A 27,958-nucleotide genomic window follows, 5' to 3' on the forward strand; every position below is an offset into this window, starting at 1 on the left:
AAGAATCTATACATGTACCATCGTCAATTTCAACATCGCTTATTTGTCTCATCTTGGGTATGAAGACAGGCATGTTAATTTTTTCTATGTTTGTTCGACTCGATCATTCTTATAGATGCCGTATGGCCATTATTTATTGAATTGTCTCCTTTTTTTCAAAAAAAGAACTACTGTAGGTATAAATTAATACTCCCTCCGCCCCCTGAGTTATATACATTGGGGACGGGAACGCGGCACGGACTTTAATACTCTTGTAAAGTACTCCCTCCGTCCCAATCAATTCTATACAGTTTACTTTTTGGGATGTCCCATCATTTCTATACATTCCCAAAATAGCAACTTTTTATAATATAAAATACTATTACACCCACTACATTTTCCCACTATCTCCATTCTATAATAATAAAAACACTATTACACCCACTACTTTCCTCCACTATCTCAAATCTATTATTAAAAAATATATGGGTCCCACCACTTTACTCACTTTCCATCTCAAGTTACTCATTTCTTACACTTTTTCTTGGTCTCCGTGTCCAATCCCAATGTATATAATTCATTGGGACGGAGAGAGTATAGTTCTATAACTTATTTTTAAATTATTTTTTTTGAATAAAAGTATGAATGTTATATTTTTATTCAGAAAAAAATTTTAAAAAATAAGTTATAGATCTATATTTTAGAAGAGCATTAAAGTGCGTGTCGAGCGGTGAAAAAAAAACGTATAGAATTAAATAGCAGAGAGGGAGTAAAGTTTTAAAAAAATACAACTTTAAGACAAAGGCCATTGCATGTCACCATGTTTGACAAGAACTCTAACATGCAAGAATTGGAGGAGAGTATACAGAAACAATGGTCTATGTTCTAAGATTATATACACAGCTATATTATACTGGCAGTCCTCTACATAAACTAGCTTGATCTGCAGAATACATGTCCTTGTCATTGAATAGTAGATTCCGCAGCTATCGATTACTCACTTTTGCCAACTTTGATCGGACTCAGCTTCTGCAAATTGTCCGGCTTTACCATGTACACAAAAGAGAAGCAGTGTACGAACAAACTATCGATTTCTTCTTCATATAATTCGTACAGAAAGAATGCAACAAACGCAAAAGGAAGTGCTGCAATGGTAAAATTCATATGAGTCTTGATTGGTGGATCTAGATAAGAGTGCTTTGCAGAATCTTTGTAAATTGAAACTGGTATTAGAATGCTATATTGTCTCGTATTACAGATTCAGCGATTGATGATGGTGAAAGAAGCACCAGATAGAGATTACAAACCTTTTCCGAACAGACTGAGCGGTGATGTGGATGCAAGGAAGCGCAGAACTAATAGATAGATTACCATCTGTTCCAGCACCAGGCACACAAGACATGGAAGAATGTGACGAGAATAAAAGAGAAATCAAATCAGAATGAGAATGTAACATTTAAAAAGGATACTGAATCACATATTCGAATCTGAAAGCTTCAATATTCTTCAACATTAATACTGACTCTATTAACTATTAGAATATTCCATCATAAAAGTCGAACATTAGAATCATCTTCGTAGCTGATAGAGCTCAGGTAGGATCACTAGGTTCTGGCTAGTTTACGAAAATTAGACAAGATTGTGGATTAGAGAATAGCTTGATTAGGGATCCCATACATATCGTGTTATTGAATATGTAAATACAAGAGACAGTTCCTCCATATCATATGGAAACTTGTCAATATATATTGTTTTAATTACTTGACTTGAATTGTGGCAGGAACTAACCAGCATTCTCATCCATTAATGGTCGAGTAATTAGTTCTCATAGGCCATAGCAACCAAATTAAAAGTACATCAATGATAAGATATGAATTTTAGCACTTAGCAAAAGTACCTTCAGACACAGGCTCCAATCATTTCCACAGCAAAGGGATTTTAAATTATTAACTCCCGAATTCCAGTATGAAGCCATTGCTGAAGCAGCTCTATGTGGCCAATCGTCTGACAAATGGAAATTGGACTCGGGAATTTTCTCAACTGTATATTTTGATCTGCATAAAAAAAGTCATATTAGATAACATTTTGGGAGTTACTACTTCTAGCTTCTGTTAGCTAGTTAATATATCATACATATTTTCAAACAAAGCCATATCTAGATTGCAACACCTGTACTACTAATATATAATGAGTTTCTGGTTCATTGGATATAAAATCCGAACTACTGAGCAAACTGTCACATGAATATAGACTAGGATTACAAACTCAGTCTACAAGCAAACACAGAAGTAGGGGCACACCAACCAGAAAATTTATGTTGGCTGGGGCAAAATTCTTAATATTTTGATTAAAATTTTAAACTAATCAGGGATTAAATTTTAATTCAAATATATTCAGTATGACAGTATATGTACATGTATTTGCATGTCCAGAGGGGTCAAGTGACCCCACTCCTACATCTATGCTCCATCGAATGGTGAGTATGAGAAAACATACAGTTTCTTCGGTATTCTTCCATGGATGAACAGGAAGATTGCTGCCCATGATAGTATTTTGCAAACTGCAGTGATTATGGTATAGCGCGGTGCTATGAAATTTAGGTAAAAGACAAACAGCGCCAACAATGTGGCAAGCGTTTGCTTTTTATTCTTCCAAAGAAGTATGTCAGCAACTGAAATTAGATTATCAGTAAGAAAAGGTTATTAATACCGCAAATATATAAAGATAGAAAGGAAAATAGTTATGACATGGAAGAAACTACAATTGCCAAATTTAACCGAGTTTTGTTTATTCCATATGCATAAAATCAAAAATCTGAACACATTACAATAACAGTACAGTATGTTGATCGTACCCCTTCCTCTTCCAAGATATACTGAAGCTTTAGATGGACCTTCTTTTCGATGCAATTCAGCCTTCAGGTGCGAGAATGAGTTTATTGTCCTGTTGATACCTTCCTGTATATTTATTTTTAGTACAGTAAAACAATGGAATGAGAAAGTAGAGTGTAAATGGTGACTATGCAATGGAATTTAGATTATTTGGAAACCCAAAAGAGATAATTTGGAACTGGAACCCCAAAAGAAGATAATAGTTAAGAAATTCCAGTATTTTGTGTCCAATAAACTAGATCTAGCAAAGTTAACTGATGTCATGGGAGGTGACAACCTCAAGTGGAACGACTGGTGTGTAGCCAAGTCTGTCAGCTGCTTTTGCGCAATTATATGTCCGATTACAAGAGAGGAGTCTCACTCTTGAAGGTGTAAAATGAGGAGCCTTCATCCCATACTGGGCAAAAGCAGTATATACTCCCGCCATCATATGCGCAAATGGCATCAGAATGCGGACAGGAATTCTATAGCGTGGCCTGTAAACTACATAAAATCAGATCAAACGATCATGTGCATTACGAATACATTAATGTGATTACATACTTGGCACCAAGGAAATGTAGTACTACACGTTGAACAACTGTTGATGATTTGTGAAGTAATATACTGCAATTATAATTGTAGGCTGAATCCTGCTCTGTCACTGAAAGAGGGGTTTGGTGTACCTTTTATAGCCAAGACCAGTAAGAATAAGAGAGACAAAATCCCAAAACTTGATCGGCTCCATATTGGTAATAAAGTATGCCTGCGAATTTGGTTGTGTTTAAAACATTTCAAATTAGGCTGAATACAATGGCTTAAACATATGTAGATTTGTCTTTGTACTTAAAAAATATCTTACATCTAAAACTCAAATAACAATTGAAGGTCGTGTTGCTATATCAAGAACTGTAGAAAAACAAAGTTCCTGCTCGTTTGGTCAATTTACCTGGCCTGAAGCTCTCTCTGCATCCTTATCCCCAGATGCTAGAGCTCTTTCAGCACATATATGAGCGTGTGCGACATTTTCAACATAGGTAAAATCATACATGTTCTTACCATCGCCAATGATGAACTGATCATCCAAAAAAAGGAGGAGAAATTAAAGAGTAAAGATTAGCCAGAAACCTAACAATGAACGAAAAGCATGTTAAGAGCAATCAAGAGAACATCAAGTTTTCAAATTATCATGAGTATAGCAGTCCATTTCACTACATTAATCAAAAAAATTATGTTTTGAATAAAGAGCTAACCTAGGTATTTTAAAGGGCATCTCTGGATATGCACCTATTATTTACTGTGCAGATTGTATTGATTTATGAACCTGATGTGTTTCAACTTTCAATAGTACGGGAAGAAGCTCTTGAATATACCATTATAACCTCAAGTTGTTGCTGTAGTCGTTTTAGTTGTAGTCACTCTATGAATATACAAAGTATGCGAAGTCAGACTACTTATCCGATTGATAAGGAATTAGACCACTAAATTACAAGGCTTGTTGTTTTCCTTATGGCGGACTACGTATAAATAGCTTGCTGGGTCACCCTCAGTTGATGTATAGAAAAAGATGTACACATTTTCTTTATATAATTTTTGAAATCAATTCTAGTCATTTACTAGCAATCTGAACGGATGATAATTCAGCTATGGCGTAACTTTTAAAGATTTGTTACAGAGAGATACTACAAATTATAAGAATCTGTCTGCTCCATCTAACTAGAAACACAAGTGACAATTTAAAAAGAAAAAAATTATAATGATAACCATTACAGAGATCATGGAAGCATAAGTAGATGTTTTGAAGTGGTAGTTACCCTGGCCTTTCCCGCCCTTGCAGCATTAACAATAGCTGGAACAAGTAATTTGTCGCCAGGACCAAAAATGCTGCTAGGACGAATGCAGCATGTAAGAAGCCCATTAACACCATTGGATTTGAGGATTAGTGCCTCTCCATCAGCTTTAGTTGCAGAATATGAATCATTGTGCTGAAACAGGTACTATGCATTATAACGCACAAACATATACATACACAAAACTTGGTAGCAATGACCAAATTCTTTAAGTCATTGAAAATAACTGCAAGCAATTCGATAGTTTATGTATATCCTTTATAAGAATGGAGCTTTTAAGCACCACCCCTCGCGACCCTCCGGAGTGTTCATTGGCCAAACCATTGGACTGACCGAATATTACTCACTGATCATGCACTCTGGTAATTCTGTACTAAATTATGTTTTGCTCAAACAATAAACAGTTTTCCGACCAGTGACTTGTTCTTTAAAGTCAAAGTGCACTAAACTCAAGAGCACTTAAACAACTTTTGAGACATCAGCTTGTAATATAGTGATCACAATAACTCCGCTCAAGCTGTACTATAAATCAGTTGAAACTATAGAGATCACATCAACTCAACTGAATAACAGTAAACTAATTAGACTAGTTTATGAAGAATTTGAAAATGAAAAGAACTATGATGGCAAGTTGGACACCATTTCACAAGTCAAAGGCAAAATTGGAAAGGAGAAACAGAAAAATGAAGAAGAAAAGGGAACTTCACTACCAGTGATTTTCCAAAACAATGATGAAACAGATTGGGAATAGTAGTTCTATGATAAAAAAATTTAAGAAGGAGCTTGATGTTTATTCTGCACCTTATCCGGATAGGGAATCTATAAAAATACTTCACCAACAGCGATTTTAACAAGCTACGAAGAAACAGACTGAAAATAGCAGTTTAACAATAAAGATGTTATAGGACCTTGATTTTTATTCAATACCTTAGTAGGATAGGGAAGTGATTCATCACCATTATAAATTCCGTTTACTCCATCAAACACCACACTAGGAGAGCTAGTGTAAATTAATCTTTTGACTTTATGCTCCACACAAGCCTCAATTATATTCACAGTGCCTATGGATTAGCATTAAAATATTATGTCAGGGTAAGAATTAGTTGACATAAAGATGAGAAGCATATTTCAAAGACCCATAAAAAGATAACATTATAATGTATGTGAGTGGATGATAAACAACCTTGCACATTCACTGGCTGATGGAGCTGGTAGTTATCAATGGATGAATCTGCAGCGGCCATGTGGAAAACAACCTCAGCTCCGTGGCAAACTGCATACAGTAAAATAGTAGTAGGCTTCGCTTAATAAGTTCATAGCATAGATTCGGCTATCATCATCATCTTAATTACAAGATTGCAAGATGATAGGTTGTGCTTTGATTAGAAAAAAATCACTGACGTGCCATAATATCAAACAGACATCAAAAGAAGGATTTGGTTGGAGACATATAGATATTGTCATGCTTTACATGTTGACATCGGATATAAGTTTCCAGGCTGACGCATTTAAACAATCTTCCATTTCAGTTGATATTATATATGTAGTGAGGAGTTAGGCTATTCACCTTATAAGAGGGAAAAACAGTATATGGAGTGTGTTTGGTATATAAATGATTAATGTCTTAGTCGTCTATCTGATTATGCTGTGTTGTGTTAGATAAGTATGCAAGAAGAATATGGTCGATTATTTATGTAAAGTAAGACCTACATCATCAAATGGATAAATTAAAATCAATGCAGTTCAAGATAGAGGTTACTCCTAAGTTCAGGGTCTTGCCACGATTAATTATAAGTTCCATGCACATGCTCTACCATAAAAATTTTGACAGAAGAAGAACTTGCAAATATTTATCTAACTGCCACTATCCACTTAGGCCATGTATTATTCACAGGATTATGATCCAGTGATCCACTATTTGCTTATTTACTCTAATTTTAAAGAACTATCGTCTATGGACTAGATTTTAGTTATGTTACAGTTCAGCTCAATGGGATTTTAAACCCTATTGAGAGGATGGTATAAAATGATTTCCCCAAACAAACCAGAAACTGATCTGAATTTGTTAGTGGGATAATTATAAGTTAAAATTGTAGTAAAATGAGTACAAGTCATAAACAGTGGAAGGGTTTTAGTTTTATTAGTTCAGTGATAGCATTAACTTATATCAGCATATACTACATAACATATACCAAAAACCTTGCAGGCATTGAACTTACATCCATAATGATTCACAGAACTAGTTAGATTTAAGCAACCTACACCTTAATCTTAGTTGGCTCACTTGCATTGAGTCGGAATATCTAGGAAAAACCTTTTTTTTTTTTTTATGTCGTCTTATCAAGCTACATCAAATCATGTTAAAAACGACTAAAAGATGCACCTGTCATTCAAAGCAGGAAAATCAGGAATATCTAACCTTCCAATACTTGGGCTTTGTCACAAAGATCAGTAGATACATACTGAACACGTCCTCTATGAAGAGCATCAGCAAGGATTCCCTTCTCCTCGTAGGGATCTAGCTTGATAGAAGGTGCCAAATCCGCAATACGAACTGAATACATATCATAACGGATGAGCATTTCCACCAAATGCCGCGCAGCAAACCCCCTCCCCCCTATCACTACACACCATCTCTCTGGCGCAGACATTTTCCTTCTGTTTCTTTACCTCTCCTGCAAACACACACATATCATTGGAAAATACATGTGTGATTCACTGCCTAACTAGCAGGAACTTAAAAAAAGCCTGTATTTTCTTAATATAAGATTATTATGTTAACAAGCATTCATTTTCCCCGTAAGTGAGGTCGAGAATCCGAATCTTGTCAAACTGAAGATGGGTGCATTAAATTATAAAAAAATGTGTAACAATTTCAATATAATGATAGCTAAATCAAGGCATGCATGCATTGCTAATGATGGTCAAATCTAGATTACAAACAATATATACTGATCATCAATCATCATCATTCATTAACAACACATTGTGATCATCATTAACAACTAAATATGAATGACATTGATCAAAGAACATGCACATGACCTTAAAATGGTAAGAAAAATACCTTAAAAAGCTTGTGTTTCTTGATTGCTTGTTACTTTAGCACCAGATTATTTGTTTAAGAAGTATGTAAGATTTTGAGATCGGTTAGGGAAAGGATGGGAGAAAATTAACGAATACAGTTTGGGAATTGAACCATTTTTGTTAGCAAAAAAATTAAAAATAATTAGTTTACACCAGAAACAAAAAAGAGCCTTGTATTTCAGATTGTGATACGGTAGCAGCCTTGTCATGTTTTATGCATTTTTTTAACTAATTACTTAATATTCAGTTATGTTCTTTGTGCTTGTATTTACGGTCACACACTGACGAATACTTTTTAGGAGAAAAAATTTTAATTAATTAAAAATAATTATATACCTAGATCGAAAATTTTGATCAGCAGAAAAGTTTATCTGTGAATGGAAGTCATAATTATCTTACTCAGAAAATGGTTGTCCAACAAAACCCATACATTGGATTTGAGGCCCAAATCAACACTATAATTCACTCCATTACATGGACTAAGGACTGAAAGAAAACAAATACATGGATCAGCAGGAATAGAATAAAGCCCATGTGTTGAATTCAGGCCCAAAGAAACACCATATTTCCCTCCATTACAAATTTGAATATCTTCCCACCAGACCACTATAATAGGATATACATTCAACACAAACAAGATTATACACAAAAAAGCTGCTTGTTCAGACATCAAGAGAATGAAGAAAACATCAACCCCATCTTCTTATTTTTGTGCTTTAGATGATGATGATGATGATTTTGAAAACCCCATTTGTAGTCAAGCCTCCTTTAAAAAACCCATTTCAAGAAAACCCCTAAAACCCTCCAATTCTCAATCTTTTAAGCCTCTCAATCGGCCCGGAAAGCCGAAAGGCCTGAAGCGTGATAAAGATACAATCTTTAATGCTTCTGATCAAGAAAAGATTGGTCCAGTGGAGATTGAATCTCAGTTAGTGGATGATTATAGTTGTGAGGTGAGTTTGGATTTGGATTGTGTTGATTCGAGTATTTGTTGTAGTCATGTGGATCGTGTTTCGGGTTCGAGTGAAGTTGGGGTTGAGGATGTTGTGGAGGAAATGAAATTGAAGGCAAAAGGCGGTGTTTTTATGGATGATTCGAATTCGATTGAGGCAAGGTTGTTGAAGTCTAGGGGGAATTGCGCGCCAAGTGTTTGTGAAAATGACGGGGGATCTGGGGAGGTTGGATTGGAGGATGAATGTGAGCTTGATTTGTTGCTTAATTTGTGTTCAGAAGGTGATGAGTTGGTTGATGGAAGAAGTGTAGATGATTTTAGTGAGAGTTTGATTAGGTGTCCACTTTGTGATGTTAATATTTCGGGTTTGAGTGATGAGTTAAGGCAGGCTCACACGAATGAATGCCTTGACAAATGCCTTGACAAAGGGGATGCTGCGTGTCAGGTATATAACTTAATCTTGCATCTTTGTTGTACAGGCTTCTGATTGAAGTGCGATGATGTTAAAATTGATATCATTTCCCCATCTAATCAACAACGATATTTTGTAATTTCGGTACTTATTTTTGCCTGCCCACAACACTTATTTTGAGCTATACAAGATATATATACTCTTAAAATGCTTGCACACCCTAGATTAAACTAAGACTGTGTTGGTACTTTAGCTTTTTTATAAAATGTAGTCTAACAAAAAATTGATCAAAATCAAGCCCAAGAATATGTTATGAGACTATCATCCTAGGTTATCTGTTGCCGAATAAACCAGTAGTTTACGTTTCAACTTTTTTCTGTTTAAATTGAGGCTTAATTGTACAATGCTACACCATGAAGAACCATTTGAAGTTCGAAACCACCATTTGGTATCACACATGAAATATCGGGCTAATCTGAGCCTACCTTTTATCAGAGCTCAGTGTCTGCAAGTGTTTGTGTCGATCCAGTCCATAAGGTTAGCTGAAAGCTGATTAAATATATTATAAGAATGGTATAAGAACATTTAATGAATCGAAGATCAATTTACTGTTAGGAAAAATGTTTTTTAATACTAATGAAGAAACTTATTTGGTATCTTTGCAGCCGGTCTTTCCAAATGATAACCCAGGGCATCAGTGTCCTGGGCAAGTTCTTAATAGTTCACCAGCCCGATCTCCACAAAAACCTGTAGATGTCTCTCCAGTTTCGGAATGGTTACGCAGTCTGGGATTGTCCAAATATGAAGAAATTTTTGTCAGAGAGGAAATTGACTGGGACAGTCTACAATGGCTGACAGAGGAGGTAAAATGGAGTTCGTAAATAGGATTGAATTTGTTGCTTCCTCTCTAATTCTCTGTAGCTTTATCTTTATATTTATTAGAGAAGATATTCAAATTATCAGCTGACTGAGTGTCATCTAAAAGAAATAAATTGAGTTATACACTAATTTGTGATGCTATCTATGTATCCCATAGTCGATAAAAGGCTACTACCTACTATGACTTTCATTCTACGAGGATATTCTTTTCTACCCTTACCTGTTTGCTGATCTTCAGTGGTGTAGCTTGACTAAATAAAAGAAAAGTATATTTTGGTAGAAATGTATAGTTTCCCCGTTTTTATAGTATCTCTTACTAATTAATTCAGTTGGATTCACAAGTCACTTCTTCGATCATCTTGAAGACCCTTCCCATTTTTGTATTGTTACTTTATCTAATCACTGGATAATACATGCAGGATCTAATTAACATAGGTGTTACTGCACTTGGCCCAAGGAAAAAGATTATCCATGCTCTTTGTGCTCTTAGAAAGGAAAACAACAATGCAGTAGATACAGACACAAGAAACTCCAAAACTGTAGCTGATGATAGCAGTAAAATAGCTGCAAACAAATTGATCACAGATTTCTTTCCAGGCTTTGGTGGTCAGAAAATAAATAAAAACAGTACTCCTGGTGGGAGGATTGAAGTGGAAAAGAGTCGTCCAAACACTAGAAAGACACGTTCTGCTGTGAAAAATAATTCAAGAAAAGAAAAACTCAGGGATATCCCTGTGTGGTGCTGCATACCAGAGACGCCATTTCGAGTGGTAAATTCCGTCAAACAATATCACACATTATTCTTTATACTTATAAAGACCATATACTAGTCTAAAAATTTTGTATGTACTGGCCTGATGTTCTGTGTTACAAGATATTTCATTGATAAGCATCAGTATAACATACCAAGTCACAGACCCTTGGAAGATCTCCTTATTGATAATGCAATTCCTACCTTATAGTAAACTTGGCACCACTAATTTTACTTCTACATGTCAAAACTATTATTACATGTATATTTTATGTTATTATGATTTCAACAATGTGGTCATATCTCCAAGTTCTTTTTGATTTTCAGGATGCATTTAAATATCTAAGAAGAGATTGCTCACACTGGTTTCTTACCCACTTTCACTTAGATCGTAAGTGCATTTAATTTGTTCTTATGTAGTTGAGTATACCAAGAAAGGCAATTGTGTTATAATCTCCATGCATACAGAATAATTAATTTTTTGCTCTGTTCCAATCTATACATGGATCGACTTTTTGCTGTGATCAAATAAGTAATATCTTCAGAGTCCTTGATCTGCTTCCAAATTAAATCACTATCATTACAAAGCATAGTTTATTCTCAGTCTATTAAGCTTGTATCTTTTATCTGGTTTAGTCTTTGTTTGTTCCCTAGGGTTATAAAGTTTATTAAGAGATAGTAGATAATTTGATAATTAGAAGTTTGTTTACCTGTGGCAAAAAAAAAAAAGGTTTGTTTACCTGAAAACTGTAGTTGAGCTTAAACTAGAATACAATCACTCTTTTTGTTCATCCATACAAATATTTTGAGATGGCATGAACTGCAAACAGTATTTTTGAGAATTTGGTCACAATTAATTTTGCAAACAGTATTTTTGAGAATTAGGTCACAATTAATTTTGCGAAAAAAATCATCTCTCTACCCATGCGTAGCGGGCAAAAAATCCTAGTACAAATATTTTGAGATGGCATGAACTGCAATTTTGTTTCTTAATATGAAGAGCCATGTCTGTATTTAAATGGAGATGGTGTTAGATTTATACTCATATAAGCTTACTTGGTTTATAGTAAGAGCACTACTTACTTTAGATTCACAACTCTTCTGCAGATTACCAAGGCCTTACAAGGTCATTCTGTCACGGGAAGATCTATTGCTCCTCGATTACAGCAAAACTTGTAAATATGAAAATTGGTATCTCTTGGGATAATATACATATTCTACCCCTTAACCAGAAGATTAGCATTGCTGGAATTGATGTGACGTGCTTTGATGCAAACCACTGTCCAGGTTCCATCATAATACTGTTTGAACCTCCCAGTGGTAAGGTGTGTTCTGATGAAATGCTTGTTTACTTATTTTTGATGTCATTCATCATCATTTTTGAATTAGCTCTAAGCTTTTTTCATTCCTGTAGGCTGTTTTACACACCGGAGATTTCCGTTTTGACGAGGAAATGACCAAGATTCCTGCTCTGCAGAACTGTCGTGTTGAAAGGCTTATTCTAGATACAACGTATTGTGATCCCCAGGTACTCCCTGCCAGTCTGCCACTACTAGTTGGAAAACAGTAATTATTCATCATCAAATTATATACATATTATAAGCAGATGATCTTATTTAATCTCGGAAGATGTTAAGAACAGCATAAACCTTATAAACTTTAATTGCAGTATGACTTTCCAAAGCAGGAGGCAGTCATCCAATTTGTTATCGAGGCTATACAAGCTGAAGCTTTCAATCCAAAAACTCTATTTTTGATTGGTAGCTATACAATTGGTAACTATCCCCTCCCTCTCTCAGCTTGCACTGAGGCCTCAATCATCCAAGCTCATTCCATATTGTTATCCAGTTTACTAATCTCCAAAGATATATCTAATTATATGCCTTCTGATTATTTTTGTTTGGAAATAGGAAAAGAAAGATTATATGTAGAGGTAGCTCGTGTTCTACGCAAGAAAGTCTTTATTAATGCTGCAAAGCTGCGTATTTTGGAATGTTTAGGGATTCCCAATGAAGATATGCAGTGGTTCACAACTAATGAACAGGAGAGCCACATTCATATTGTGCCTATGTGGACACTAGCAAGCTTTAAAAGACTGAAACATATATCTAATCAGTATATGGTGAGTAGTTGCAAATGTTTAATGTAGTACTGTTATACAGTAATACCATATACTAGTTTTGACATCGACTGCAGATTTTCTTGAGGAATGTTAAGTTGGATGCCATCTGTGTTCATTGTGATTGATCTGAATTGATCGCAGCATGACATGTCAAATGGTCAGTCAGCAAATAGTTTAGCTGAATGATAATTGTCAGGGAATATAGAAGAAAATCGATTAGGATTTAGGTGAAATAGTGTACTCTATTGCAGTTGTAGGAGTCTTACAGTCTATGCCTCCCTATGCACTTGTCCCTCGAATTTCTCACTGAAACAAAGAGTATTTAGGTGCAGAACTTTTTGAGCTATGTGTTCAGTTATTGTAGCTAACTTGTGACCTTGATTGTGTTAAACGAACTCATTGTGAAATCTTTGCGTGTCTGTATCAGAACTTTCATTTTGCGTAAAACAATTCAACCAGCATAATAACTTAAAGAAAATTGTTGAAATTGCAAGTCAACAAGTTATTATAAGATTATCTACTGTATTGTGCTATGTAGTTTTTTAGCTTAGAAATTGATTAATTTGTTGCTCTTAGAAGTTAGCATCTTTTCTTTCAGTTTGCATTCCTGATTATTCCATTTATATGATAATTACTATGATTAAATAAACGTACAAAATACCTATTTTACCTTTCATCTTTTTTACAGCTTTTGTGAAGAAGCTACAAACTACTATCTTATTGATTGGGTCATACAGATTGTGTTAGATGGATTTTATATACGTTATGACTAAGCTAAAAGGTTGTTTTTTTCTAGAAGTTATAAAAAAATCTAAATCAATCATTCCATACTTATTTTCTTTCATCATTCTACATTCTGCATGTTTCACCAGGGAGAGTTTTTATACACTTCCATGTTTTTTTTTACCAGGATTTGAATTGAATACTGCTGACTGTTCTAACCAATATAATTCTATGCTGCATACAAATTACAAAGACTCTCTTGAAAATTTTAGTAAAATTGATAAAATTTTACATTATTCAAATGTTTTTACATTTTACTGTCTTAATTTGTATATATGTGATTATGTGCCAAATTTGTGAATTCCTATTAGTAACATATGCTACTGATAACTCTCGGCTGGACCTCACTCGTAGCCACAGAGCATATGCAAAGCCTAATCAATGGCAATGATTATCTAGGAAATAGGATTTATTTATATATAAAGACTGTTTACATATCTAAAATTTTCATCTCTTGCTACTTCCCCAATTTATCTTTGATCCTGTTGTTCAGGCTCGATACAGTCTTATAGTTGCTTTCTCTCCAACTGGCTGGACATTTGGTAAAGGAAAGAAAAAGTCTCCTGGACGAAGGTGGCAAAAGGGTACCGTTGTGAGGTGACACCACTCTTGTTTTTTCTATGGTTCATATTCTTGTTTTTAAATTATATAACATAGGCGAGCAGCGAGCTGGATATATAATCTATTGTAGTAGTTTGACTTCAATTCCAGTTAGTCTGTCCTGTGTCATTATCTTTTATCAATAAATCAAAGGGCTCAAAATAAAACTCTATTCTATATCAATTAATCCAAAATCACCTTGCCCTAAACTCACACTTTGTTTCTTAAAAAATAACTGCACTCGGTTTCGCAGAACTGTTGATGAAGTTCTAGTCAGATCTCGAAAACATACAGCCTCTTCTTCCTCTTCTTCTTTTTCTGTGTAATTGTTTCCATACACTTAAAACTTGCACCCATTTTTCTCTTTGACAATGTTTGCAAGGTTATAACCTCTCGACTCTCTAAGGTTTGCACTCTTTTTTTCGTACCTAATACTTTAATTAGTCCACTAGCCTGTTCTTGACAACTTAATAGTTCAGTATATTGTTACTCCCAACTGATCTGCTTGGCCTCTTTCCCTACAACTGCAATTTTTCTCCTACCAAATTCAATTGTAGCCGAACTATTTGCAAACTCTTCACATGCATTTGCCAACAACATAACGATTTAATTACTTAATAGCTGCCAGTGTATATGCGCATTCATCTGTGATTTATGTATGCGAACATGTAGTAGATGCCACAATAAATGATCCAATTATTGCACCTATCATAGGACTGGACAATCAATTCCCAATCTTTCACAAAGGACTGTGATCGAGATTTTGACTATTCCCTGAACAGGAGTGATCCAATTACATAACCTTGACTGCATTGTCTTTCTGCAGGTATGAAGTACCGTACAGTGAGCATAGTAGCTTCACAGAGCTGCAAGAGTTTGTTAAATTCATATCTCCGGCAAATATTATCCCCAGTGTAAACAATCATGGACAAGAGTCATCAGATAACATGATCTCTCTGCTAACCTCTTGATCTGTTGGCTCTAGCCGCCCCATACTGTCAGAATTACATGTTGTACCTCCCTATGTCTGTATCAATAACTCATCGATGATGCTGTTGTACTAACTGGCTCTAAGCCTCTACCAGTCCATCTGCTGGATGGACATGTTTACAAGGTGATCCATTACCTATACCAGAATTCGCTAATATACCTAAATTTTATTATCCGAACAGTTTCATATCTTGATATTGAAGTTTACTCCGATCAGTAGGAGTAAATATTACGTTCCTCTCCTCAGTGATAAAATTCCGAGTAATTCTTCTCCAGCTGTATATGTTACCTGTATCAGCCTGTACTCTACAAGAGTAATGAACAACTTGGGTACAGCATAGGCATCCCATGTTACATAGTAGTGTTGAGAGTTCCGTGAATAATGGCGAATGAAGATGGCAAGAAATTTATTATTTTGCAGGTTATTGTGACTACTAACCTAATATTTCATGCTATTTACTTCTTATACGAGTACTCATTGATTGTAAAAATGTACATGGAAGAAAGATAATGATACAGAGTTCAAAAAATTGTATCAACTGCTATGTTGATGATATTATGGAAAGAGGATTGTTCAACTGTGAGCTCAATACCTTCTTTCCAGTTAAATGGCACAACTTTTAGTCATGCAGGAGCTTTTACCTCTGACCTTAAAACAAAGGATTTTAAGGTTTTTATAGCTTCACTCAGCTATGACAGAATTCTTGTCAGTAGATTATTTACAAAATATAAATAAAAAAATAATCTCGAATTTTATTAAATCTGTATTTATATCTTGAAAATACATATTTAGATAAAATATATTTTAGTGGTATAAAGTTTATTAAATCTGTATTTATATTTTTTGTGCAATATTTGGTAAATTTCATCATAAAAACAGTTAAACAAGACAAACAAAAAATTAAGACATGGAGAGTATCTGTAACATCTCCGATGTAGTTTTTTTATAAGTTAATATAACAAATATGGATAGATATGTAAAAATTTATAATATATTTAAACTTTAAATTTTTAATACAATAAATATATGCGGATATTCAAAATTTTACGAACATCTAAATTCTAAAATTTCTTTGATATTTGTGAAATTCGTAAAAAAACAAGTCTAAAAGAATGAGACGGAAGGTTCCTCCTGTAACCAAATTTAGTATCCGAAATTTCTGGGTTAACTCTACTCTCCCCGACAATCATCACTATAACAAATGCTACTTTCCAGGCTTATAAGCCCTTTTGTTCAAAAAAGAAACAAGAAAAGCTTACTATGACTATACCTTCATAAACCAATATTTTCAAAATTCAAGAATTTTATTAGTACTTCTCGAAGTTAAGATAGCAACAAGAAAGCCTGGTTGTCTCCAGCAAGCACCAAGCTTTCAGCTCGCATTCACAACTCTGTTGAATTTAATGTTTCGGCAGAGGAGAAACAAAAAGTAACATGCTTATTAGTAACACCAAAACATTTTTCTTCACAAATTTAAAGCCAACTTCTCCCTTCTTTATTACACTAACCACCTTGCATGCCTCTCAATAACTCCTCTGCCCTCTTGTTTAAATTCTACCCCCCAACCCCCTTGTACATGCACTTAAATCTCGAAACCCGAGCCCGTGACAAAATTATATTAATTTATCGAGATTATTTTTGTGCATGCAGAGGGTCATGGCAGGGGAACAGGAGTTTTTGTCGACGGAAATTGTGAACCGGGGGATAGAGGCATTAGGACCGGATGCTGGATCCATGACATTCTCTGTTAGAGTCCGGAGACGCTTACCGGACTTTTTGCAGTCTGTTAAGCTTAAGTACGTGAAATTAGGGTACCATTATTTGATAAATCATGGGATTTATTTAGCCACATTGCCTGCACTTGTGGTTTTGTTTGGAGCTGAGGTTGGGAGCCTCGGCAGGGAAGAAATTTGGGACAAGATTTGGAATGTCACGGCCTTATATGATCTCGCAACTGTTCTGGCTTTCTTCGGTGTCCTGGTTTTCACAATCTCTGTTTACTTCATGTCGCGGCCTAGGCCTATTTATCTTCTTGATTTCGCGTGTTACAAGCCTGATGATGAGCTCAAGGTATGTTCTGTCTGTCATTTTTGTGATTGATTTTAGTATGATACGACGTTTTTTTAGATTTTTAGGAATAATGCTGACAATAAAAGGCAAACATTTAGGTCTCGAAGCATCAGTTCATTGAGCTAGCGCGGAGCTCAGGGAAATTTGATGAATCAGGCATTGAGTTCCAGGAAAAGATCCTGAGATCATCAGGGATTGGAGACGAGACTTATATACCGAAAGCCTTAATGGCTGGAGAGAAATGTAGTACCATGAAAGAAGGCAGAGCAGAGGCCTCAATGATGATTTTTGGAGCCCTGGATGAGCTCTTTGAAAAGACGCGGTTAAGGCCTAAGGACATTGGAGTCCTGGTGGTGAACTGCAGCATTTTTAACCCGACGCCATCGCTCTCTGCCATGGTTATTAATCACTACAAGATGAGGGGGAACATCCTGAGCTTCAATCTTGGAGGGATGGGCTGTAGTGCTGGGATCATCGCGTTGGACTTGGCCCGAGACATGTTACAGGCCAATCCTAATAACTACGCGGTGGTGGTGAGTACTGAGATGGTAGGCTACAATTGGTACCCTGGAAAAGACCGGTCCATGCTCATTCCTAATTGCTTCTTCAGAATGGGGTGCTCTGCTGTGCTCCTGTCAAATCGTCGTCGTGACTTTGCAAGGGCAAAGTATAGGCTTGAGCACATTGTGCGCACTCACAAAGGTGCAGATGATCGCAGCTTCAGGTGAGTGTTCTAATTTCACTATGCTTGCTTTCTTTAAGTACCATAGATTAATTTTCGATGTTTTTATGTTACCAGGAGTGTTTATCAGGAAGAAGACGATCAGCGCTGTAAGGGGCTAAGAATCAGCAAAGATATCGTGGAGATAGGGGCTGAGGCCATCAAGACGAACATCACAACTCTTGGCCCCCTGGTGCTGCCCTTCTCAGAGCAGCTTCTTTTCTTCACGACACTGCTGAGAAAGTACTTATTTGGAGGGGGCTCAGGGACCAAGTCCCAGTCCTCCAAGCCTTATATTCCGGACTACAAGCTAGCCTTTGAGCACTTCTGCATGCACGCAGCAAGCAAGGTGGTTCTGGATGAGCTCCAGAGAAACCTCGAGCTCAGTGAGAAGAACATGGAACCCTCAAGGATGACATTGGAGCGGTTTGGAAACGTCTCCAGCAGCAGCATTTGGTATGAACTGGCTTACTTGGAAGCGAATGAGCGCGTCAGAAGGGGCGACAGGATCTGGCAGCTCGCGTATGGATCAGGGTTTAAATGTAACAGTGCTGTCTGGAAATCAATGCGCCGCGTGAGGAAGCCTTTAAGGAATCCTTGGCTTTGATTATTTCCCCAGACTGCAGCTAAAAACCTCAAGTTCTGAAGGCTCAAGAACTCGAGTTTGGATTGATTTTAATTTTTTTTTCCCCCGTAATTTGGTGATTAGTAAGAACTTCTATCGCGATTTTTTTTCATGTACTCATATTATCAGGTTCTATCCACATTTTCACTGCAGATCATGTTCTGTTTGCTTAGAATTCTGCAGAACTCTGCTATCTACTAAAACTCGATGCAATTGAACGTAACGATACAAAAATGTCCGAGGATAGAAAACGGCGTCGAATGTTGGTTGAGCATAGGCGCAAGTGTTGTGAGCATGATTTGAGACACACCAAAAGTACTCCCTCATCTGGCTCCCAGAATCTTGTGTTTTCTAACTTAAAACAAACAATTTTCAGCTATAAAATGCAATCCAGAACGCCACTGTGATCCGAAAAACCAAGAAAACTCCATTACAAGATCAATGGCAACCCGAGAAATCGTTACATCCTCAGTTGCACTGATCATCTTCTTGCTTATTGCTCCGAACAATGTAGTCATGTCTCAGTTTCCGGGCAATTCTGAGAACCAGAATTGCATCCAGGAAAGCTATGACAACAAACGACTAGTTGCTCGCGATGCAATTGACCAAACCATTCACGACATTCACGACCTTATAAGATTCATCAACACCATCCCTCAACTCAAAAGCCTTCCAAAAAGCACTGCTGAGCTAGAAAAACTTAAAGATTGCGTTGCAGGCTTAGTAGGAAACGCGACTGTAGCTCACTTTAGGCTTACCAAGTTACGGCATTTAAATGATGAGACAATGCCCCATCTTCTGTCGACTTCAAAGCAGCTGAACACCGCGATGAATGAGGCGATGAGGCTGCAAGGACAAGTGTGCCACAATGCACTGGAAGATGTCGATAGGACTATAACGTCGATGCTTAGCCGGAAATTGCTTGATGTCGCGGTAAACGTCGATGACATTCTGTACCTGGTTAACCAGCTTAAGCTATAGAGTCCTGATCCTTCAGAGCTTCACCTGCAATAGCATTATAGCAGATCCTCGTAGAAGGATAACAATAAGTTCTCAATTCTCATTAACAAAGCATATTGTTTCGGAATCGGTTAACCGAATACTGAACCGAACCTAATGCCGAACCAAAATATCTATTCGTCCAGTAACTATATATTTCTACAGCAATACACTTGATGAAAATTCTAACAAATCATGCAATATTATTATGCATCACAAACGACTTTTCGGAGCAATTTGGCTGCTCTAACATTTTCCGTTTTTCGATTAGAATAAAACAATACAATTGCATAACAATAGATGTAACAATTCAAAATATGAAAATAAATATATTAAGAACATTGCAAGAAATTTCAAAATACAACAGCTGCCTGATTATCTTTCTCAAATGGCTCTAACTTTAAAGATTTAGCCTGCCTGCCTTATTACAAAAACGAACAAAACAAAAACAAAAAAACAAACTAAACAGAAAACTCCCCATCAAATTGATCATACAAAAAGTAATCAATTCTTCAACCTAACCATTCTCCATCCATTCCTTCAATTTCTCCGATGTCCATCCTGCATGAATCACACGAAAATGAAACTTTATGTTCCTCCGCAGTTTTAAATCTCTACGCAAAGCTATAATAATATATAAAACATGAACATGATGGGGGACATAAATGGGTGCAGAGAGTTTGTTGGGTATTATTGTATTTTACAGTATTTAATACCGAGAATAATATAATAATGATTATTATCAGAAGAAAGTATACGACACCGTACGGATAAGGATCCTAGGAACATAAAACACCTCCACACAAATTTGATTATTAAGGAAATATGAAGATTAATGAAGAAAGCAAGCTTACTGCGGCAACATAGGATCTTGATGATAGTGACCAGAGTCATGTTCATCTATCTGTGCAAAGCAATTGTCATTTGCATTCAACCAAGGTGGGAGTTCCATGCCTTCATCGAAGGATGGAAACCCATTTGGCTCAATTTCCATGTTATTGAAAAATTTAAACCACCATGCCGAGGTGACCAAATCCATGGTATCATCCCATTCAATTTGATACTGCTCTCCTACTGATCTGATCTCAGCCATTTCCTCATCGTCCATGGCGTGATGGAGGCCTAGGTCCCCTTCATGGATGATGCTAGGATCTGCCACAGAAAGATCTTGTGAAAACCCTGTGTATGGGGTTTCTTCTTTGGTCACTAAAAGAGGGGGTGAACTAGAAGTTGATGGGGATGAGGGTGAATAGTATGAAGGGATGTAGCTGTTTTGGAAAATAGTGGTGTCTAAATCGTTAAAATCTTGTAGGTTCAGATTTAAGCCCAAGGGTTGGTTAGGCAGCATGAGGTTGAAGTTCTCCGGAATAGGAGGTGGAGCAGAACTGCAAATAGGCCATGAGTAAGAAGTTCGAGCAGGTTGAGAAGGGAAAGATTGGCCAGAGGGGCTGCCTAAATTATTTGAGAAATTATTACTGCTAGAGGCATAAATTCTAGAATTTCTTCTTGATTTGGATTTTAATTGGGGTGGAGGGGAGGTTTGCAATGGTTCCGACCGATTTTGATAAGTTGGTTGTGAGTGATTTTCATTAGCCTGTTTCATAGAGGCTCTATGAAGCTTGAGTGCAGTGACAATTTCTCGTCTTGCCTCAGCCATATTGAGGAACTTTTCTTGATAGGGCCTAGTGGTGTGAAGACGTCTCCTAACTTGTTTTTTGTGTTGTGGTGGTTGAGGTGATTGTGTTTCTTGGGATTCTCCTAAATTTTGATGTTGGCTAGCAACTCCATCAAGTCCATCAGGCACCAGAGATGAACTTAGGTGCTCTTTTTGATTCATGGTATCTTTTCCTCGGGACGAAGTTAACTGTTTGACAAGGTTACGGATGTAAGCTCCTGAGAGGTGAGGCTCTTGTGTGTTTTTAGGGAGATGTTTATCTGTTTTCACTTCGCTTTTTGGACTACCTTGTTTTGAAGATCTTCCTCTCATATCTATCACTAAAGTTGGCCTCTCCTTCCCTCTTTTCTCATAGGCAAACTTTCAAGGATGACGGTAATGGGGTGTTGGTATGAAAAAAATAGGCCAGGTGGGGAAAGTATGTGTATGTGATAGACAAAGTACAAACTACAATTGCAAGGACAGCTGAGTCTCATGGATGATATATATAGAAGGGAATAGTTTAAGATTTTAAATTATTGAGGAATTTTCCTATTTTGGTAAAATATAATTTATTATTTATTATGTAGTGTTTACCTTCAGAGCTTTAAATAGGTAGTTGAGATAGACACTGTAAATATTTTATTACTTCTACTTAAATTTACACATCCTTTGTTTCCTTGACTACCCCAATTTAAGACATATATATCAAACTAAAGCCAGGTCAATTGTGAACCCAAATTCACTATAACTGTTAGAATATAGATCCTGAAAAGGGCCTTTCTCTAACACCTTGAGGTTTTAGAGGGAATGGTTCTCTACATGGTATCAGAGCTCAGGTTTGCAGGAGGTCTCGGGTTCGAGCCCTGCCACCCCCCAATATTCTCACATTTAAAATGGACACGAAGGCAATTTATGCCCCAAAGATGGGAGCCCGTGATCCACTCTTCAACCCAAATAATGGGATTTCGAGTGAGGGGGAGTGTTGAAATATAAGGTATAAGATCCATAAAGGGGCCTCCTCTAACACCTTGAGGTTTTAGAGTAACTGGTTCCTTGACATGGTATCAATTCTCACAATTTATAGTGGCACGAATGGAAACTTTGCAGTGTTAGTAGTTATGACTATCATTTTCAGCATGAAGATTTTATATTATTTTCTGTACTATCATTTTGAACATTAGAAATATATTATTTTATTCATATATAATTTATAATACAATCCTGTGTAAGTCTATATTCATTCTTATAGAAGTGGATTGGAATCTCTTTACCTCCTTGCTGTAATAATGTACATACTTTGTTATTGTCAGTTTCTTTTCCCTAATCTCAATAGAAAATTACACTTATAATTATTATCATTAAAATATATCCAGAACGATAGATTTTGACTTAATGACAGATAATAAATTATCCAAGGCAAGAATCAGCACTCAGCAGGTGGCGTAAGTACACCAAGAAAGCTTCCGACCAAATAACAGACTCCAAAGCCTTCTTTATCACCTTTTCCTTGCTTTTCTGGTTTGGTTAAATGGTCAATATTAATCCATTCCCCTGCCTATAATAGCATATATGTATCATAACTGAGCCTTAGTACTTTGACTTTGCTTCTGCCAATAGATTCACATTTAATTAAAATAAAGAAGTAATAGTTTATTTTATTTGTGAAATTATCTTTCGATCTCTAGCGTCTAATATTCTTATAACTTCCTCCACCTAAGTTTGTCCGACAATCCGACACAACTTACACATGCATCTACCAAATGAGCTAAAGCTCTTGCACAGCTTTCTAATTGTGCTTGTAGAAATTAAGCCAGAAATACCCAATCTAAGATGCACAACCTAACTACATCTTACCACAAATTATATAATCACCCTTGCTCACACCCATCAGTATCTGTACATGTTTAAAGCAATAAAAGTTTTGAGTATTTTTTTCATTTCGCGAAAACAAGAGTTTAACCCCCCGACCCGCCCAAAAAAAGCCATATGTAGTTGTTTACGAAAGATTTAGATTCCATATCTCCGTTTATATGCAACATATAACTTTCAAGTCTTTGTCCCTAACTAACTGCACAAAGAATGTGACATATAAACCAATATACGAACCAGGAGGTACAACAACTTGCACTAGGATCTACTCCCCCCATAGCTTTTACAAATTGCATAAGACTAAACCCACATTAACTTACAGAACAATAGTATTATGCTACAACATCACCAAGAATCCATGGTCATGCTCCTTGGACAAAGTAACTACGAGAATAACCCTATACATTTAAAAACAATACTTTCTATTCACTGATTAGAACTCTCGTATAGGAAAAGAAACTATGAATGTTTCTCCGCATGCATGGGTTAATCTTTCCATGTGTGAAAGCTACCACAAGGAGGGCATCTTTCCCGCAGAATATTTATGATTTTTTTAATATATTTGTTTGTAAATCTATAGATGGGACCAGCTCTTGAAACCTCAGCAGAAGGCTATAGAAACTGACATGCAAATCTCTATAACTGCTGTAACCCTCTTTCCTTCTATACATACATATATATACATACAGAAACTATATAGACTATAGTAATACTCCTATAGATAAACATCCAGCAATTTCTGTTTTTGAATAGTTGAAGATGCTATGATTATAGTCCGGTCAGGAAACAGAGAACTTGGACCCTTTATTTAAAAAATACACGGCCTGCTAAAAACAGAAAAGCCCCATACCCCTCTCTATTCCGTTTCAGAATTTCTTTATTTTCTTGCTGTTTTCTTCCAAACCAAAATCAACACTGATTGGAGCTGAGAGTGATTGGTGCTCAACTCATTTAACAAAATTCATTGACAGTAAAAGTGGTAAAAATGGCAAAAAAAGATCTATGTCCTAGTGGTGTCGAAACTTCTCAGGCTTGAGTGTGGCACAATGTCAATGACTGATAGTGGAGGCATGTTCTTGCGGATGATGTACTAAAGTATGTAAGGTATAAAATTAGGTTCTTTGCCTCTAAATGCTAATAATAAGTATCCATACCATAACATTGACTCTACGAACAAGAATTGATCAGTAAAGTAAATGAATAAAACACCTAATCGAAAAGGGTGCACTACCATCTAAGTAGGAAGAATCACTATCAACTGTTGTATTCCACAACCCTTCACGTGGCAACTCCTTGCATCTAGAAATGGGAAAAGGAGCAGTAAAGAATCCCTAGTAGTTTACTACTATTGCTATAGATTAAAATTAATCAAGGCAATTATTTAGCGATTGTTACTAACTCATTAAGCACAAGCTAAATAATTGTGGTCTCCCCTAGGTGCATTGTCTTCTGAAAAGCTATATACTATGATTTCCTATCTTAAATCAATATCTAACTTGATAAGAAATGTAAGTAGCTGATTACTTCTTTTACAACTTAAAGGTACTGCACAAATCAATAGAGCTCTGTCTAAGTGTTGGCTATAATCATGTAGGGTGCTATAGTTTAAAATTATTGCATTATAAACTTTGATAGATTCTTCAAAGTCATTGTTCTAAAACTCAAAATTTCTCTCACTCTAGAGGCTCCAAGCAAGCTTGGACCACTCTACTTGCGATTACAACTGGTTTCTTTCCATTGTTTTCATTCATTGCTCCACTATACAGGTCCATGAGGTCCTTTAACACTTGCCTGTATGCATGTGCCTCTGGTATGCGCATCTATAGCATTTATATGATCAGAAGAGGAAATGGAGAAGCAAAAGAAAGATAATAAAGTTTGCACAGAGTGCGGTGGGCATTTATAAGTCTCTAGTACATATCACGGTCGGATTACAGAGCTAATCACTAAAAGATATCTTAGGACTCAGATTATAAAAGTGATGCCCTGTGATACTCTAATTAATTAGAAATAGCCAATAAAAATTAGCTCAAAACTTCGAGGGTTCTGCTAATTTTAGTCCAAAAACGATGCAACTAGACTGCAACAAACTACTCACAAGCCATATGCACTTGAATATGTGTATATCTATGGGTCCTACTATATGAATATGTAAGCAAATACACACACATAAATTTAGGGCGATAAAGGTAGGCGGCAACATGTACATATGGATAGTTTGTACAAATTAAATGATTTTGATTAACCGTCTTCCCGTATGGAGTAAATTAGTCTTAAAAATAATGGAAATATTGATTGTTAGAGGCGTATCCAGTCTCATTTTGAATTGTTATGGATGATGGCTGATAATAACCAACAAACAAGTCCATGAAATTGCATCATCAAAACTCTAATATACGTTGGCATCACCACTACAATTGATAAAATAACTTACCATTACCATTCACACATCATCCTTTTGTTTTATTTCTACTTACTTGGCCTCCTACATCTTATGATCTTATCAGATTTTTCCAGCACGGATAAGAGAGAAAAGAATTAGAAAATTTGCTGACATAGATATTTTGACACTCATGAGCTTAAACCAACACTTATCTACAACTGAAAAAATGTATACGTAAGGGCTTTCCTCGTGGCAAAAATTCACTTATGATGATTTCTAATTATTATTTACCAAACCCATATATGCAAAAAAAAGTAATAATAATAATAAAAAAAAACTTTCTAAGGCCTCAAGAAAAACCAGATAGTTTGATTATGGATGAAAAAAGTGCATATTCCAGAAATGGTACATCATGTTTTTAAAAATTATAATCACCTAAGGGGAGAAATGAGTATCACAAATTATTTAAAAAGATGATAAACAATCTAAATATATTAGTAAGTCGCACTGTTAACAAAATCTATATATCACACAACTAAACAACTAATATCAAATGCGAACACATATCCAAGGTACAAGAAAAGATAAGTCTTAGACAAGGGGAAAAACTCGAACATCTCAAACCTTAGATAGTGTTTGGTTGGAAGAAATGCAATGACAGAATGAAATGAATTACCAAAATTTTTGGATAATATTAAAGCACATTATCCATTCCTAAACTCATATCTAGACTACGTTATTTGTGTGTAAAACCGACTCTTTCTATTTTTGTACTCTATAATTATCACAAATTTCGTCATTTTCTTTCAGCATGATCATCCGCTCCATTCTGATCTTCTCTTATATCAATCATCCTTATCTTGTACCTCTAATTTTCCTAACCTCCATTCCTATAGTTTCCAACTCCCTCCAAAAAAAAAATACATATCCATATTTCAAATTCAACAAGAAAAAAATAATTCCTCAATAACAAAAAAAAATCATAAATTCAAAAACATAAATAAGAAAGAGGAAAGTGAATAATTTTCATAGCAATAACATTACCCAGCATAGTCACATGTTGAAGCAAAACAATATGATAGGACCAATATACATACAAACAATATTATATAGATAAACATATGATATAATAATAGGAGTGATGCATGAAAGAGAGCAAAGGGGGAGAGAGAAGAGGACTGAGTACCTGACTGAGGGGGGTGGGGGGGCTTATGGATAACATCAAACACAGCATTGGCCAAACTCTGATGGCTAAACCTGCTTCCACCAATCCCCTTCTTCCTCTGATTTCTCTCTGTTAAAAAGAGAAAACATTTACACACTCATATAAATGTACACACATAAAAATCAAAACTTTATCAAAAAGAGAGGTGGGATTCAACAAATAACAATGACCCATCAAACCAAACTCACCCTAATGCAAGTCTTTCATCTTTGGATTCCATTCACACACATTGGGTAATTCAAGAAAGTTCAAGAAAATCAAGAAAATGAGAAGCCCATTAATTAAAATGAAGCAAACAAGTTGCAAGATTAGGGGAAAGCAAGGAAATTGATTCCACTGAATCTTTTCAGGCACTGAGACATTGCAGCTGCTTCTGCAGCCCAACTGGCCTTTACCCTTTCTTTTTCTTTTTCTCTCTCACACACAAAACACACACACTTTATTTTTCAGACATCCACTAGATTTTGGTTCGTTCTCATCTACTAGGAGTACTTGTTGCTTGTTTCTGCCAACTAAACCACAATTATAACACCTACAAATGTCCCTACCTGCAGTCTCTCCAAGTTCATGGCCTACTCACATGATTAAATATGGTTTTCACTTGCATTATTTTTATATTAATCTATGGGAGATTAATAGTATTTTACACAGGTTTTTACGGGAAGTAATGTTCCAAAAGTACGATTAATTATCTATTAATCATGTCCTGTCTGTTGAACTGATTACATTATCAGTAATTAACTAGCATAAAAGCCCGTGCGAGGCACGGGCCTCTAGTTTGTGTTGTGTTTTAGATAATATCCATGTGTCATCATATTATTTCGAATATAATTATTAGATTTTATTTTTTGACAAAATATGTAAATATGAAATGTAATATTTGCAACCTAATAGCATTAATAATAATAATAATAAGTACTATATTTTTAAAAAAAATTATGGATCAAAAACTACATTTGGCTTGATTTTTCTATATTCAAATTCGTTAGGATATAGATGTCACTACTATATTATCTACATGTTCAAAATTATGTTCGAAACTAATTCTGGAACTTTTAGATTTTAATTATACCTCATTAAAAATATTTGTAATTTTTTGTTGAAAATTATTAAATTATTTCATCTAATATAAC

The 27,958-nt window shown here is 35.7% G+C and overlaps 4 protein-coding genes across 5 annotated transcripts; 2 read left to right on the forward strand and 2 right to left on the reverse strand.

Annotated features, from left to right (window-relative positions):
- Window positions 1-750: 750 nt before the first annotated feature.
- LOC108197988 (3beta-hydroxysteroid-dehydrogenase/decarboxylase) lies at window positions 751-7,350 on the reverse strand. The gene is made up of 12 exons (XM_017365739.2): window positions 7,119-7,350; window positions 5,883-5,972; window positions 5,627-5,760; window positions 4,664-4,834; window positions 3,799-3,924; window positions 3,536-3,615; window positions 3,148-3,346; window positions 2,834-2,936; window positions 2,476-2,650; window positions 1,877-2,033; window positions 1,287-1,353; window positions 751-1,124 (listed from the first exon to the last, which is right to left on the reverse strand). The coding sequence occupies exons 1-12, from the start codon at window positions 7,348-7,350 to the stop codon at window positions 973-975; spliced, it is 1,686 nt and encodes a 561-aa protein (XP_017221228.1). The 3' UTR covers window positions 751-972.
- Window positions 7,351-8,409: 1,059 nt separating this feature from the next.
- Window positions 8,410-15,865, forward strand: LOC108213287 (uncharacterized). The gene is made up of 10 exons (XM_017385070.2): window positions 8,410-9,183; window positions 9,816-10,013; window positions 10,449-10,799; window positions 11,108-11,171; window positions 11,888-12,105; window positions 12,195-12,308; window positions 12,450-12,555; window positions 12,691-12,902; window positions 14,179-14,282; window positions 15,112-15,865. The coding sequence occupies exons 1-10, from the start codon at window positions 8,464-8,466 to the stop codon at window positions 15,254-15,256; spliced, it is 2,232 nt and encodes a 743-aa protein (XP_017240559.1). The 5' UTR covers window positions 8,410-8,463; the 3' UTR covers window positions 15,257-15,865.
- Window positions 15,866-16,760: 895 nt separating this feature from the next.
- On the forward strand, window positions 16,761-18,804 carry LOC108204447 (3-ketoacyl-CoA synthase 10). Its single transcript, XM_017373884.2, has 3 exons — window positions 16,761-17,346; window positions 17,445-18,070; window positions 18,146-18,804. Exons 1-3 carry the CDS (start codon window positions 16,921-16,923, stop codon window positions 18,672-18,674), a joined length of 1,581 nt encoding a protein of 526 aa, XP_017229373.1. The 5' UTR covers window positions 16,761-16,920; the 3' UTR covers window positions 18,675-18,804.
- A 1,190-nt stretch (window positions 18,805-19,994) lies between these two features.
- On the reverse strand, window positions 19,995-27,388 carry LOC108204448 (uncharacterized). 2 transcript variants are annotated; one of them, XR_001803807.2, is made up of 3 exons: window positions 27,014-27,388; window positions 26,787-26,894; window positions 19,995-20,252 (listed from the first exon to the last, which is right to left on the reverse strand). XR_001803807.2 is itself a non-coding variant. In XM_017373885.2 (2 exons), exons 1-2 carry the CDS (start codon window positions 21,676-21,678, stop codon window positions 20,204-20,206), a joined length of 1,182 nt encoding a protein of 393 aa, XP_017229374.1. In that variant the 5' UTR covers window positions 21,679-26,637; the 3' UTR covers window positions 19,995-20,203. The 2 variants fall into 2 exon arrangements, 1 of the variants encoding a protein (XP_017229374.1); XM_017373885.2 differs by lacking the exons at window positions 26,787-26,894; window positions 27,014-27,388 and adding an exon at window positions 20,546-26,637.
- Between the last annotated feature and the right edge of the window lie 570 nt (window positions 27,389-27,958).

This window comes from Daucus carota, chromosome 1 (assembly GCF_001625215.2).
Source record: "Daucus carota subsp. sativus chromosome 1, DH1 v3.0, whole genome shotgun sequence".
Taxonomy (NCBI): domain Eukaryota; kingdom Viridiplantae; phylum Streptophyta; class Magnoliopsida; order Apiales; family Apiaceae; genus Daucus; species Daucus carota.